This window comes from Lonchura striata, chromosome 3, assembly GCF_050655825.1.
Source record: "Lonchura striata isolate lonStrDom1 chromosome 3, ASM5065582v1, whole genome shotgun sequence".
Classification (NCBI taxonomy): Eukaryota; Metazoa; Chordata; class Aves; order Passeriformes; family Estrildidae; genus Lonchura; species Lonchura striata.
In genome coordinates this window covers 49,077,138-49,092,416 of record NC_140705.1, presented here as the reverse complement: position 1 = coordinate 49,092,416, position 15,279 = coordinate 49,077,138, and the positions used below count along the sequence as shown (strand labels likewise).

Sequence of the window (15,279 nt, the reverse complement as noted above, 5' to 3'; positions counted from 1 at the left end):
TACTGGGGTGTTGGCAGAGAGGAGCTGCTTCAGGCTGCAGCAAGACTGCTTTTTAAGTTAATTGCTTCTTCTTTGCCACTACAGGATCATGCACAGCAATTTATGCCATCACTATGTGTTGGTTATTAGAACTAAAACCTTTTGCCACTGGAATAACTTCCATTTAATTTGAAGCATATGCGATGAGCTTGAAATGCAAAGTGTATCTAAAAAACAGAAATTACTGTCACTGGGAGTTAGTGAATGAGGGAGGTAAGCTAGTGATGCCAAAATTCCAATAATCTATGCTTTAAATCCTTGGTATGATGACTTGTTAATTAAAGTATCTCACTTTGAGGCAATATTGTCCAATGCTAAGAATCTCGGGAAAAAATGATAAAGAGAATGTGACTGAAAAATTGGATGAAAGATAACAAGAGAAACATCATAATATTTTATGAGCATATGACTTTGGGGAGGATATTTTTAACTGATAAAAAGGTATCGGAAGCCCTGATTCTGCAAAAGCCCTGTAGTCCTTCAAGAGAGAAGAGAAATACAGAATAAGTCTGTATTTAGAAATACAAAATGTATTTTTTAATGTTGAGATTCTCTATGCCTGTAAATATTTTTCCTATGTCTTTTCAGAGACCCAAGTTCTGACAAAAGTAGTGGGTTGAGAGAAAAAGGGGGGTTTTCATATTAAATTCACACTTCACATTAAGTTCTGCATTCCTAGAAAAAAACTTTTAAATATATGGTAATAGATCCTACCTATATTTTTGCTGGATCTCCTGCACCATAGAAAAATTCCAGCACCTAAATATGTCCTAACCTTTTGTCATCAGTTGAAGTGGATATGCATGTTGAAATAAATTTGATGTCCATGTCTGATGTTACCCCATCAATTCAATACCATTTGTTAAGTCCTTAAGAAGATCCATACATAAAACCCCCTCACATATATGAATAAAAGAGTGCTAATTAATATACATGTCTTCTCTGAATCATTACTCTACAATTTTAAGGTCTGTGTTTGCCTCTCACTAGAAAGGAGTTTATTCTACTGAATCAAATATTATAGAAAGAAACACAAGTATGGGCTGCCAAAACACTTTGGTACCTGAATTTTCAATAAGTTTTCACAAAGTGCCCATAACAATCAAATATGTCTTTCAAGTGAAATCATACTCAAAAGAAACCTGGGGAATATTGTGAGTTTCAATGGTGTCTAAATTGCAATTGAAAAGCACCAAATTAACCATTTTTTTCATCACAGACAAAGTGGGGTAGGATCAAAGGTTCCTTCTCTCTCATGTAGTCTCCACAGGTCTCAAGAAATTTAGAAAAGCACAGAAACTTAAGTTGTCAGTGAAAGCATGTGATTAACAGCAAGTCTGCGAAGAGCAAAACCACAGAAGTGTGGCCCTTCCTGAAACCTTTCTGTATAAAAACATGTTTTAAAACAATGGATTTTAAACTTGTGCTTAGACTGGAAAAGGTCAAAATAAACAGATATATAACCAGCAAAGTGAAATAACAGAAATATAACATTCCACATTTTGTGCTCTTGCCAAGGTTGACAAAAGAAGTGGATTTTCTTTGTATTGTACATATTTTTGCATAACAATGTTAGTGTGGCCACATTTCCAAAAGTCACTGTAATTTTTTAACCATTCCTTTACAATGCTCTGAACTATTCTAGTGAGACAAGCCTTTCTGCTTTTCTTTCTCTTTTTTTTTTCTTTTTCTGTAAAATGGACTATGGGGATTCCTGCTGAATGAGTGATTATTTCCAGCTGTGTTAATAAATTTTCTGAAAAAGATGACAAGGAATTGCTTAGATGTTGTGTTTTAACTGTCCAAAACTCAGTTTTAAATTTTTAGAGGAGTTGTCTATTATTGGTTGCAAAGAAGTAGCAATTATACTGTGGAAAACAAATAGGAGTGGGAAAGAATGGGAAGGAGCAGCCCTGAAACATTTCTGTGATTCATGTATTTTTCAGGAGTCTTTCCTTAAGAAGGGCACTTCAAATGAAAATTCTTCCCTTTTTAAAAAAGTGCAGGACTTTATGCCATATTTGGTTTTAAACTTATCCTTGTCTCTTCCCCCACAATGAAGCCACATGATTTGAATTAAAGAAACAAATTAAAAAGCAATAACTGTATTTTTAAAATGTCGTTCAGGAATATGTCTATTAATGAGAATAGCTAATGTAAAGAAAAAGCTTCACATAACAAAAAGGCTGAACTCCAAAAAAATTCCTCATCCATTCAAAAAGTAAACTTATATAAACACCTATTTACTATGGATAGTACTATCAGCTCCAGAGAACCAAGATTTTAATATGAAATCCTGTGGTTTGTTTTTATTTCAGGCAGTGTTTATCAAAACAGGCTGTTCCAAGTAATTATTTAGTCCACAGATTTTTGCATCCAGTGAACCTTTAGAGTCTCCACTTCCAGAGGTAAATGGAACCTGATCTGGACCTGAGCTCCAGATCTGGTTTAGCTGATCTGATCATTCAGAGAACTGTTGGAATTCGTTCCAAATAAAAATCTGCTCCAAGAATTTGTTCCATTGTTCCAGTTGTATTTGCAGTAATCTTTATTTGGGTGAAGACAACAAGGTGTTTCACCAAGTGAAAGGAGTTTTATAAATGCAGTGGAGGGATCCACAGTCAGGTAATATCTTAACATTACCCAAATGCAATCAGTGGTAGCTAGATCAATATTTATCTTAACAATAATTATCTGAACAGTTGTCTGGATCTCAAGAGAAAGTAGCAGTGAATTATCCCCATTAATCCCATGAGGAGACATACCTCCTAGCAAGGAAACATGTTTCAGAGTTTTAGCCTCAAGAGTATTGCATCAGAAAAACAAAGACTTTTGTATCAGAGTTAAAAATTTATATCTTCAAAACCCCTGCAGTACATTTATACAGCACAAAAGGGAGTTCCTCCATGCCAGTTTTCCAGCAGTGAAGTTCCCTCAGGAGTTAAGTGTATGTTTTGTGTACAGTCTGTTGCTACCTAGTGCATGTATCTAAGCTACACTGAGATCTCCATTTTAAGCAAATATCTACTGAACTCAGTGGTAAGACCAGGTACATTTTGTATTCAATGAATCTGGTTCAATGTACAAGATAATTTGCCCTTTTAACAATAGCTGAAACACCTGTGTAAGTTCAAGTTCATTTTCTGGTCATGAGTTTTCTTGAACTCACTTCTATTATGAATGCATAATTAGCTACATAATGCTATAAGATGTAGTTTTAACCTTTTAATTGCAAAATGAAAGTAGTAATTTCTGTAGTAATTAGAGAGAGGCAATAACTTTAGGACTAGACGATTTGTCTAGACTGGGGGAAGGAAAAGAAGACTTAAGGTTTTCCATCTACTCTTGTGAATCATTAAATATCCAAACAATAAATTGGTTTCCCCAAGCCCAGTGAATGCTTAAATATCAAGAGCAAGAAGAGACACAGTGTAAATGTGTAAATATTCAATGCAAAAAGCAACATTTCCAACACAAGGAATTAAGAGAACCCCAACCCATGCTGAGGCTGGTACCTCTTCTGCAGCTGTGTTGGCATCTCTTCCCTGTGAACTGTACTGCTTGTAACAATTCAGGTGCCTTTTCCTTTAGCTGTTGAGGGTTTCATGCAAGGATTAGGTCTCTGGTGTTAAATAGAAAGTCAGTCATTTAAAAAGCAGGGTTATTCTGGGAAGCTGGTCCCTAGCATGTTGCAGCTGGATCCTCTTTCCCCTCTCACACTGCAGGTCAGCTACATTCCTGCAGTACAGCTTAAAATAATTGGTAATGCTTGGCCAGAGTGATGGGCTGAGAGAGAGAATAGGACAGCTGGATGAACTTCCACAGAGGGTCAGCAGTGTTAAACTTAAGAAAGAGAAATTATGGTTATACATGAAAAATCTGGGGCACAAGGAGAGAGGGGAGAGAGCAATCACAAGGACCGCATTATACAGTCCATTCTGACGGGAAGAATATGAGAAACAATCAAAATATATAAAGTCTTTTAATTTTTTAAAATTATTGTATATTTACTTACTCAAAACCTACTTAGTAAGAGGAGGTCATGCAGTCAAACTTTTTAACAGGGCCTGTAGCAATAGGACAAGGGGCAATGGTTTTAAACTGGAAGAGGGCAGATTTAGATTGCATATAAGGAACAATTTTTTTATGGTGAAACACTGGCACAGATTGCTCAGAAGGTGGTGAATGCACCATCCCTGGAAATAGTCACAGTCAGGTTGGACAGAGCTCTGAGCAACCTGCTCACTTCAGGGAGTTTGGACTACATGACATTTAAAGGAGTATTCCAACAAAAATTATTGTGCGATTCTAGGAATAAGAGAGAAGTGAGGAAGCTGGAAAGTGAAGAGTCACTTGAAAAGGAAGGAGAGGGTTAAGGCAATAAGAAGAACACAGACAGGAAATGAAAGATGAAACTCAAGGACAAAAGGACCTTTAATTCTGCATCAATTACAGAGGTGTCTGACTCCTCAGGGGCCAGCCTCTTCAGTCAGTGAGTAAATATCCACCATTCCTGTCAAATCATCTGCTACCCTTATCTGCTGATAAGATTCTACTAGAGGTGGGGGAAAATCGCTAGTTTTTATTTGCGTTTGCAACTTCTTCAGAAAGTGGCAAAATTACCAAGGGTGCCAAATGACCCACACATCAGGTGTGCTTGGTGCAGGCAGGGAGTCTGTGTAAGTTCAAACCATGTTTTTCCAGCCACTGCTGTTCAGACTATCTGCAGATGCAGCAATGAAAGACTGTCTATATTTAATGGGAAAAATGCAAAGAAACCAGATGGATTCCACCAAAGCTAGGTAAAACTTCTCCTTCCATGCATTTTTTGACTTGTGTTGTGCAAGAGAGCATTGCGAACTTGCTGGCACAGATGTTTCCTTTTACGTGTGTGTCTCCAGTGGTTTTTAGTCTGACATGTAGCTGTGTTAGCAGGACCTCCTGGAGTCTGTGTCACAGAGCTGACTCAGCTTGCAGGCAAACACTTTTCCCTTTTCACCAACCCTGCAGAGTCAGAAGGAGTTCCTGGAGGAATTCTGCAAATTTCTTGACCCATGCCCAGAAACACAGGTTCTGTGGGCTAGATTGCCCTTCAGCAGTCCTGTACCACTGCTCTTTTCTGTAATGTTGATGTCTTTTGCAACCACATCTCTGCAAGATTTTTCAACTGTTCTTGCAGTTATAGCTTAGTTGCCAACATTTCACCCACTTGCATGAATAGTTTGTTGCTCTGCTGCCAATGTCCACCTTATCTAACTATTCAGTGGGTACTGAACTGAGTGACAAAAATGCAGAGCTGAACTTGTAAACTCTGGTGAGGCAATCCAGTTACCAAAGACATGCCACATGCCTGCAGTATGGGATGCTATCAGAGCTTTTCCATGAGTTCCCAGTATTACATGCATATTTCTGTGAGCTGGATATTAGTGCCAGCTTTCTGCATCTGTCAGATGTTAATTCAGAAACAAAAATAGAGATTGTCATTCCTGTCTAAAAGGCTGTGGGACACTGGCAAGGATTCGGGGAGCTGTCTGCCCCACTATGAAACCCTGTTTAAGAAGGTAGAAGCAGGGTCCTGATTAACTTATGGACAACCTTCTGCCTCAGCAGAGAATGCAAGGGCATCTGGACATATTCAACCCTTGAGCATGCACATCTCTACTAGACTGCAGCAAAAGGCAGGGCAAGAGAGGTCCAGGTTCATCCCCATGTGACAAAGAGGAACTAAAGGTCAATATTGCCTGTAAGAAAGACCATGAACTCCTGTCTAGATAAAATCAGCATTAAACAGCAGCAGTCCTAGGATGCTTTTCATCTGTAGGTCTCGGAGCACTACACAGAGATAAGCACTGCAACTCTGAGCACAGAGCTCTGAGTAATAAAGCCTTTTCACAGACATATTTCTAGTGGATCTTTGTTAAAGTCACTTCTCTCCACACGGCGTCAGTTTAAGATTTACATGCAAAGTAGAAGAAGGAGGGGAGGCGGCTGCCTGTTGTTGTTACCAACCCAGTGCTGACTGCCTCTGCACTTCGCAGTGTGTGGTTTGAGCTGCAGCCGTGCAGCTCTCCCGTAGCCACCACGATTTCCTGTTGCACTCATTTGAAAAGACAATGTTCCTGAGGAAGTTATGAAGACAGCAAGTAAGTTGCTGCCCTAATTTCTATGTGTTTGGTTAAGAGTGCTTTCTTATTTATGCTGGTTAGAGCTTATTTACGGTGCTTCTCAAACATTTGGCGGGATAAGAAGCTTTTGCTTCCAGAGGACATATGGGCAAAACTGTGTATTCTGCAGTCCCCTCAGCATGTTGCTCAGAAACAGCTGCAGAAGATTCAAGGCAGCTCCTTTTTCACTGGTGCTGAAACTGTGAGGGAATTGACTTAAATATTGAGTTGCAAGACGCTGTTGCAGCTGTGATGTCAGATAAGAAAATGTAACTATTAGTAAGTCTGCTCTATGACTGGAAATGCTTCTTAAAGGCAGCAACTGAAAAAACCGGCAAAAAGCAATTTCACATGTTCAAGCCAGCACTATTTTTTTTTAAAGTGCTTAATTATTTACGCCTTCAGATGGGCGCTCCCAACAGTTGTGCAGTGTGTGCTAGAGTGCTCCCTCGCAGTTCACAAAACAGGGTTCTCAGTAGGAAGGATGTCTGTACCTTTTTGCTGACAGCCATGGCTTCCTGCCTTTGTTTGGGGAGATGGTGCAGTGGAGGGAAGCAGCAAGTTTGCTGTCTGCCTGATGAGCAGATAACCTGCACAACTTGCAGCAGGATCAGGGGACTGGTTTGACTTTGCCTGCCCTCTGTGTCACGACAGCAGTTGTTTTGCTGGTTACAGCTCCCCATGTATACAGGGGGATGGACACAGCTCTCAAGCACAGGGATTATCCAGAGAGAATATTAGGTGCTATCCTTTTTTTTCTGGGCACACAGGAAATGTTGTGGGAAGAACTGAGTTGCTAGGCAGTTGTTTTGCTGGTAATGCGGGAATGAAGCCAACACAGAACAAGCCACAGAGGGGCCGTTCTTCTCAGGCTGCAGAAGAGCAGAGCCTCAGTGTTCTTTGCACTCCCAGCTTTCCTCTGTGTCTGAATGTCTGGAAGCCCTGAATGCCATGTATCACCACTTCTAAAACTGATAAATCAATTGTGGCCCTCTTCTTTCCACTCACACAGAAAGTTTTAATTTCTTTAACATGTGTCTGATCTGTTTTCACGTTTCAGTTTATTCAAGCAAAACTTCTGTTGTTACTTCTAGGAAAAGCGAGATTTGGAAAAGGAAAAGAAGCCATTAACTTGAAAAGTGGCAAATGCAAAAAAAAAAAAAAAAAAAGAGAGTAAAAGTTATTATGATCTAGTGTGTGAAATAAATAATAGAGAAAATAAATTCTCTAGCTGTATGCTCATCAGTGATACTTCAGGTTTTGCTGCATGTAACTTTAAGGATTCATTCTGCTTAAGGTTAAGTAAAGTAAAATACTCCCCTAAATACACTAATTTAAATGACATGTGAAGGTCCAAGACAATCCCTGTAGTTTATGTGAAGAATTGCTAAATGTAGAGACTTATAATGGTGAGACTTACTAACCTTAGTAATAGGCACTAATATCCATTTCTGAGACCAAGTAGAGAGAAGTGTACAGCCCTTGGACATCATACTCTATTTCAGTGAACTGTGAGAGGTACTTCAGCTGCAGAATTAGGCATACAATGCCAGACAGTGGGAAGCAAGAAAGCTGCTCTTCAGGAGAGTCACAGACACTATATGGACACTCTGAGTCTGATGTGAAGAAGAGAGAATTCCAATGCCACTGTTCATCTTCTCTCACCTGTCTCCTGTGAGTCTCTAGAAGGGTTCATGAAAGAGAAACTACCACTAGGTTTGGTGCTCATGGGCATCACTGCTGACAGTGCCAGCAGGGTCTCATGGTCAGAAAAGTGTGGAGAAGAGGATCTTGCACCCTGAGTCAAGAGTGCAAGATCCTGCTGCCTGGTGGCAAGCTTTATTTTAAAGGATTATCGTAGCTTAGCACTGGTGGTGCCAGCCCAAATCTCGGTCAGTGCCAAGCCTGGCAGTGGTGTGAATGGTTTGCCATGAATGCTCAGGAGAAGGATGAGTTTCATGCAAAAGGGATCTCTCATTCCTGCTGCCTTTAATGCATAAGCTCTTTGGCAGCCTGAGAAACCAGAAGCTGGGTGTCACCTTTCACCATTACTATATGCAACTTCCTTCATTTGCTTTGATGTGCTGCAGTCAATATTTCCTGAGTAGTGCCATCTTTTCAGCTCATGTTTGTTAGTTTCAATTTCTGCTGTCATAGTAGCTGAATATAAAACCTTATTTTCTTCACACAATTTAATTTCTTTCTTTCTTCATAAATAAGTCAATGTAAGGGATTGTATTACAGAAGCCCTACTAAATAATAAATAATGCATTTGGTCTGCCACATGATTCTCTGCTTGTCTCTTTGCCCAGTGCTCCTCTAATTCACAAAATAGATTTTGTATCATAGTGCATGTAAGTTTAGATTCTTTGCTGTACCTTTCATAAAACTCATGCCTGCTAAGAGTTTATACAGAGCAGTATCATACAGAACAACAACAACAAAAATATCTTTATTTGTTTTACAAAGTCTCTCTGAAGTTTTAGTTATGTGATGTGGTTGTTTTTGGTTTTGGTTTTTTTTTTTCTTTTCTTACGAGATAATGACGTTTGGAGTTGGTAAGCCCCCTGGCTCTGTCATGTACAGATTCTGTTTTGAAAGAACTTGCAAAGGTGTTAGAGGAGCTCAGAGTTCAGCCATTCTGTGTCTGTTGTGTGCCTCATCTATGTGAAATCCACCCATAATATCTGTGTGCTTCAGGAGACCAAATAGCTCTGCTGCAAGGGGTCTAGAAAGCAGTTTGAGAGAAATCTTTGTGTACCACCTGCTGTTTGAACTATCCAGGTGCTGAGAGCTTGCAGGGGTAGCTGCAGCCAAAGTGAATGATTGTTTCTCTTCAAAAGCTTCTACTACATCATCTACATGTGCATTATTATGCTCAAACTAAATAGAAAATGGACCTAAAAAATCCATCTGGTATTGACAGTATCATGAGTGATTCTTCCCTAAAACTCATTTGATTCTTGTTTATCTCAGTGACAAAGGTTCCACCAAGTCTCCTGGGGCTTCACAGCAGCAATAGCAGTGGGGGGAAATCAAGACATTAGTAGAACATGACAGAGATACCTATGACCAAAATGGATTGTGAGAAGATGGTGAGCCACAAGCTTTTGACACAAAGCCAGAACAAAATGCAGAGGAATATCTGGTGTTCCTTAAAAGGTTCAGTCTTGAATATGCCATTAAAGTGATTAATAATAAAAGATATCCTGGCCTGTGAAAAGGCAGAGGTGGGGAACATGGTGAAGGGGCATGCACACTATGAATGGGAAAACCCCCAAACTTTGCAGAAAATGCAAGCAAGCAAATAAAGTGGAAATAATCAATTTTTTAGGAACTTTGAAATTGCAGAATTATCTGCGGATTTTTCAAGGTGAGAGAGGAAGATTGGTGAATGCAGAGAGAAGAGGTTTGAAAAGTAAAGGCAACAACTTCTGCAGACTGGTGAGTTGAAGTACTGATCAGTGTGTAGAAACCTGGCAAAAACAGTGTCAATGGGGAAATGAGAATTACGTGGATAGTAACAGGCAGTGCTGTGGCTGAGGTGTATCATCTTTTGTGCAAAGGCAGCTTGATCACAGAGGACAGAAATTGTTTAAGGAAAAAAATGAGGGATTGTACAGGGGAGGTGTTCTTGGCTTATGCAAGGTCTCCACAGGGGGAGAGATTACCAACTTTCAACCTGTGGTTTACAAACCCCTGGGAATGCATGGACTAATGGGCACTGGAACAGGGAAGTGGTTTCAGCACCAGCCTGGCAGAATCCAAGAAACATTTGGACAACACTCTCAGGCACATGGTATGACTCTTGGGGTGTCTTGTGCAGGGCCAGGAGTTGGATTTGATGATTCTGATGGGTAATTTCCAGCTCAGCTTATTCTACAGTTCTATGATTCTAAGTCCATGCAGCACCAGTAAAAAAGTAAGTTTCACTGTCAGTGAACTTAGCATTTGTGAATGGTCTTGAGAAAGCAGAGAAGAGGATTAACAAAAAAAGGATTGAAAGAGTGGCATGTGTTGCAGTTTAGTTCCACCTATAAATGACTTAAGCAGATCTGTTAGATCTTGCAACTATCCCTGGATCCTGTAACAAAAGTTGCTCTAATAATACAGACCTAGTGTTTGCCTTCAATCAAAAATGTTGCTACCAAAGCTTTTAAAGAGAAGGTATTTTTCAATGTGTATCACCAGTACCTAAATTGGGGATAGACTAAAACAATGCTTTCATCATTCTCCAAGTCATTTCAGGCATCGGTCTTGCCTCCATCTCCTTCTCAACAGCCTGACAGGAGGCCAAGGACCTTATCCAAAGACTGTTGCATTTACTGCTGACTCTGATAGAAATACAGTAGTAATATCTAAAATACTGCTGACTTGTGTGGCGGGATAGCATTTGTTAAAATACTCTGCCTTATTTAATTAACTTGTATCATTTAGTGTTATCATAGTTTTAATTTTGCCATCTGCTGCCCTTAGATTTATGGGCAACAGTATGGTGTCCCTTTTGAAAGCATTCCTTGGAATAGTTTTTGCAGTGATGTCTTGTGAGGAACAAGGACACGGGGTACTGAAATCTTGTTAATCCTCGCATAAGCTGAAGTGTCTTCTGAGAGGTTCTTAAAAGCAATAAAATGTCCATAAAGCAGATTGGTAGGAGGAGCACACACTGGATGAAATGCACGGAGGAGAAGAAATTGCACAACAAAAAAACCTCAGTGAAGTGCTAAGAATTAAGTGGAAGTAGCTACCTTCCTTTTAAGCTTCTCACTTTTAAAACTCCCTCTTCAAGCAGAGGTGTAGTTTTGCTTGCTTTGTCCATCACCAACTACATCCAGAGCTGCTTGCTGGTTGTCTGTGCCATAGCATCCCTTTCAAATGCTGATGATGCATTTCTGCTCTCATTTCCTCCTCTGCACACACATCTATCACACACAAACACCCTATGGTTGTATTCTGGTGAATCCTCCAATGTAAAAATAACAGGAGCTGCCGTGGGGAAGGAATTAAGCCTAAAGTTCCAAACAACAATAAGAATTTTAAAAAGTGATGCTAAGGGAAGTAAAGACACTTTAGAAAATGAGAAACTCAGCCTTTGTTTCTGACTGTGGTTTTCAAAGCAATAATGGTTTCCTTCCCTCACTCTTCCCAGCACATTAGCATGTATTTTCCCCAAAATAGCAAATTATGATGACTAGAGTACAGAGAGAGAGCCAAAGGATCTACTAATATATATTCTATGCATACCAGTGGTGGTTATGTCATAGAGAAAAAATGCCTGGGATTTTTTTTCCCAGTTTTTATAGCAATAACCAACAGAGGTCAGGGCAATTCCTAAAGATTTAGTGACTGTTTGGAGTTAATATCCTTTACCTTACTTATGGACCACCATTTGCTTCCATCCAATCATTAATCTGCTGGAAAGACTCTGCACAACAGTCACCATTTCCTATGAAATAGCAGCATAAATCAGTAAAAATGGTGTTTGGACAGCTACCCTGCTTGTAAAGTACACGTCATGTGCAAGAATAAAGGCAGGAAACAAAAGTCTCCTGGACATAGGACTGGCCTGATTTTTGTGGGACACAGCCCTGTCCTTCTGCTGGACATTCAGGGAAAGAGGTTGACTTTTTCTAACCCCTGATCTTTTCAAACCCCCTTTTACATAGCAACCTCTTCACTCAGTGTTTCATAAAAACAGAATTCAGTTTTGTTGTAATTTGAAGAACAGAACATTATAAAAGGTTAAGCACAAAAACTCTTGTAAAAACTCTGTTTTCAGGCCAAGAGGTGTCTTTACTCCTGCAGGAGCTTTGATGCTGTAAAAGTGTGCCTTTCCATCTTACATAAACTGCTTGGCACTTTTCAAAATGATGCTGTACACACTCATTAATTCAGTTTTCCAAAGCTCCTGGGGCAGAGCTGGAGGGGAGCAGAGAGTTCATCAGTTCAGAGGTCCCATAGCACAAAAAGTTTGTCTGAGCAAACACCCAAGCAAGGCAGATGGTGAGAAGGTGAAGGCATGACCCCAGAGGAGAACATCCAAGTAGAGTGAGGAGGAAGCTGCACAGAGAATGTGATTACCCACAGAGGGGCAAGGAATGGTGAAAAAACAGCCAGGCTTATGAGAAATGGAACAGAAAAAATATAATTGAAAGAGTTAGTCTCAAGAAACCCCCATGAAATATGTGCCCAAATGATAGAACTTCTGGTATGTGCCTGAATATTTTGAGCAGTTATTTCTTACAGTTTTGAATAAATATTTCTGAAATCCAATTGTATGATTTTGCTATTATTATCGTATTACTTTAAAGGCTTTTGTTTAGTTCTTCTGGACAAAATCCAGATGAGATTAGTCATGTGTATTTAAATCCTTTGTTTTGGAAATTATCTTACACATGTGAAAGAAACACATCTCTGGTGAGCAGTATTGCTGGAGGTGGCTAGGAAGAGAAACCCTGTGTTGGTATTCCTGCTGGCAGTACTCCTGAGGCCCCAGCCAAGAGACTGAGATTATACAGACACAGGGTGTTAGAAAGAGTCTGCTTTTGGAGAAGGGCTTTTATTCTCCTTTCATTCCCTGCTTTTAAGCCTGGGAAGCAGAGCAGATGCCATAAGAGCCACACGTCCTGCATCGGGACTCATGGCCTGGCACTGGCACCTGGAGAGGCACACTAGGCTGGAGGCCAAGTGGTGTGTAACACCTCCATGGGGTTCTGAGACTTGGTGTGGAACACCCATCTCTCCCTTCTTCCACAGGGCCAGGAACCAGTGAGATCCCATGGCTGTGGCTTGGGGAGACAGGGAAAAATGCATATTATGAGTTAGAATATGGCAGGAAATAGTATTCTGAGACCTTCAAGCAGCATGCTGTAGCATGGCAGTGTATTCTGGCACTGTCCTGGCTGGATGTTCTATCTGTGTGTTCAGGCAGCACAAGTGTCCACTCAGACTCTCCTTGGGTTTAACTGACCATTTCCTGGAATTTCACATCAGTTACATCAGGAGGAAAAAGCTTTTGACAAGCATTAAATCAAAGATAATTAAACCCTGTAAACTGGAAATTCTTTTTATTTGTTTAGCTGTGATGATCATAGGGCAGTTCAGTGGAAAGTCAGGAGGCATGCAGGAAACAGGCTGCTCTGCTGGGCCAGGCTGGGGCCATCACTGGGCTGCAGTAAGCCCTGAGGAAGCAGGGAAGTGAGTGGCCAAAGCAGGGAACAGGCACAAGCTGAGCCATGGGGCAGGACACTGAGCTTTGGTGCAGGGGAGAGCAGAGGGAGAAGCTGGGTGGGAGATGAACTGAGTGTGGTGCTTGTGTGGATTACTGGAGTACAAGTCCCTCCTCTCCTGTTGCTACCTTAACCTGTTAGTGCTTCTGGTTTTATTTTTGCTGTGGCACAAAAGGAAACACAGGGTTCACCAACTCAGATGGTTTCTAATTTAGGTTGCACATTAATACACGGAGCAAGTAAGTGGCTACTTAGCCAAGTGTGGCAGGCACATTCTTCTCTCTCAGGATTTTTTCATACAGGAGCACAGAGGAAAGAAAAACAGTTTCTGTTTCTGCTCCTTGTTTTTCCCATGTGGAATGTGTTTGGAGAATTGTTTACCTGGGGTGATTGCTTGATTGGATTCTGGTGAGGATTGTTTGAGCCTGATGGCCAGTCAGCTCCACCTGTGTCTGGACTCTCGACAGACTCTCAACAAGTTGTGAGATAGATATGGTAGTTAGAAAATGCAGGTATGTAATTTTAGTATCCCCTTTAAATAGTATATTAATGCATTATAGTATAGTTATAATAAATCCTTCAGCCTTCTGAACTGGAGTCAGACATCACCATTTCTTCCCACTGGGTTCACCTGCATTTACAGTAGCCAAGAGGTGAATGTACAGTTCATTAGCTACTTTGAACAATATTTTTTATGGGTGTTCTTAGTACACAATATATATTACAGTAACTTACTCTGCTTTCCCAATGACTATGCAAAAGCCTTGTGCAGATGAGTTTGTGGGCTGCAAATTCACACTCTGGCTACTGCACACTAAGTTACTCACTGCAGACAGACCTCAGCTTAAAGCATCAGCACTCCTTTGCACAGATTAAGTTAATTTGCTTGAGCTTGTAGTTCTGCTGTGATCAGGCTCAGCTGCAGTGGGTAGCTCTAAGTGGTTTCAAAATAGAAAAACAACTTGTTGAAACTGAGTCCATTTCCATTGGTGGTCTTGGCAACGTTAGGTTTATGGTTGTAGCTGATAATCTTAAAGGTCTTTTGTGACCTAATTGATTCTGTGGTTTTGAATTAGTTGTGTCATTGTAGGTGTCCTGTCAGATGAACTTTGGCAGCTCTTGAATGGAGACACACAAAGGCCAAGTTCCAAGCCTTTCTTAACTCACATTCAGAATACCTGTCACACGTGAGATACAATTCTTCCACCAATGTTCAAGCAGTATTTTGAGTTTTGGCTGGAGCAATCTGACATTTTTGTTTCCTAAGCTCTTCTTACTTTTTTGTCAGGGAACTTTTGGCTCACATTGTCAGGACTTGAAGAGGTAACTGTGAAGCTGAGGGAGGAGGCATCTTTCTTCAGCCTAATCTCTGTTTGGCCCAAGCTCCTGGATTTGGAGGACTTGCAGAGAGCAAGAAAGCTTCTGTGGAGACACCCAGTCCCCCCTTCCTCAAATGTATGGAGAGCCATTGCTTGGAGGCAGTGTTCAGGGGGAGGGTTTTAGTGGGATAAGCAAGCACCCAAAGCAGTTCCCTGTACTGAACTTAGAAGGAAAATAAAGGTTAACTTGTTGGAATTAATCACAGTTATAAAGGCTGAGATAATTAACTCTGTATTTAATTTGAGATCATATCTGTCAAAAGGGAAGTTTCACGTGTTAATAATTTCCTGCAGTGTGTAAATGCTGAGACCAAATTAAATAGTGTGGTAAAAGTAAATGCTGAGGTGAAGTGGTAAAAACACACAGTATGTAATGGAAATGGGCTTCTGGTAGCAGGAATTTATTTTGCCATGGAAAATGACTGAAAAGGCTTGGGATGATGCTATGCAGGGCTGGAGTGGGACTCA

The 15,279-nt window shown here is 40.5% G+C and overlaps 1 protein-coding gene across 1 annotated transcript in view; it reads left to right on the top strand.

The window, feature by feature from the left end:
• Nucleotides 1-5,873: 5,873 nt before the first annotated feature.
• CEP85L (centrosomal protein 85L) overlaps nucleotides 5,874-15,279 on the top strand; it is a 134,398-nt gene continuing 124,992 nt past the window's right edge. Inside the window, exon 1 of the mRNA XM_021540854.3 lies at nucleotides 5,874-6,182. Coding sequence (XP_021396529.3) covers nucleotides 6,170-6,182 — 13 coding nt within the window. The 5' untranslated portion in view covers nucleotides 5,874-6,169. The remainder of the gene's footprint in view (nucleotides 6,183-15,279) is intronic.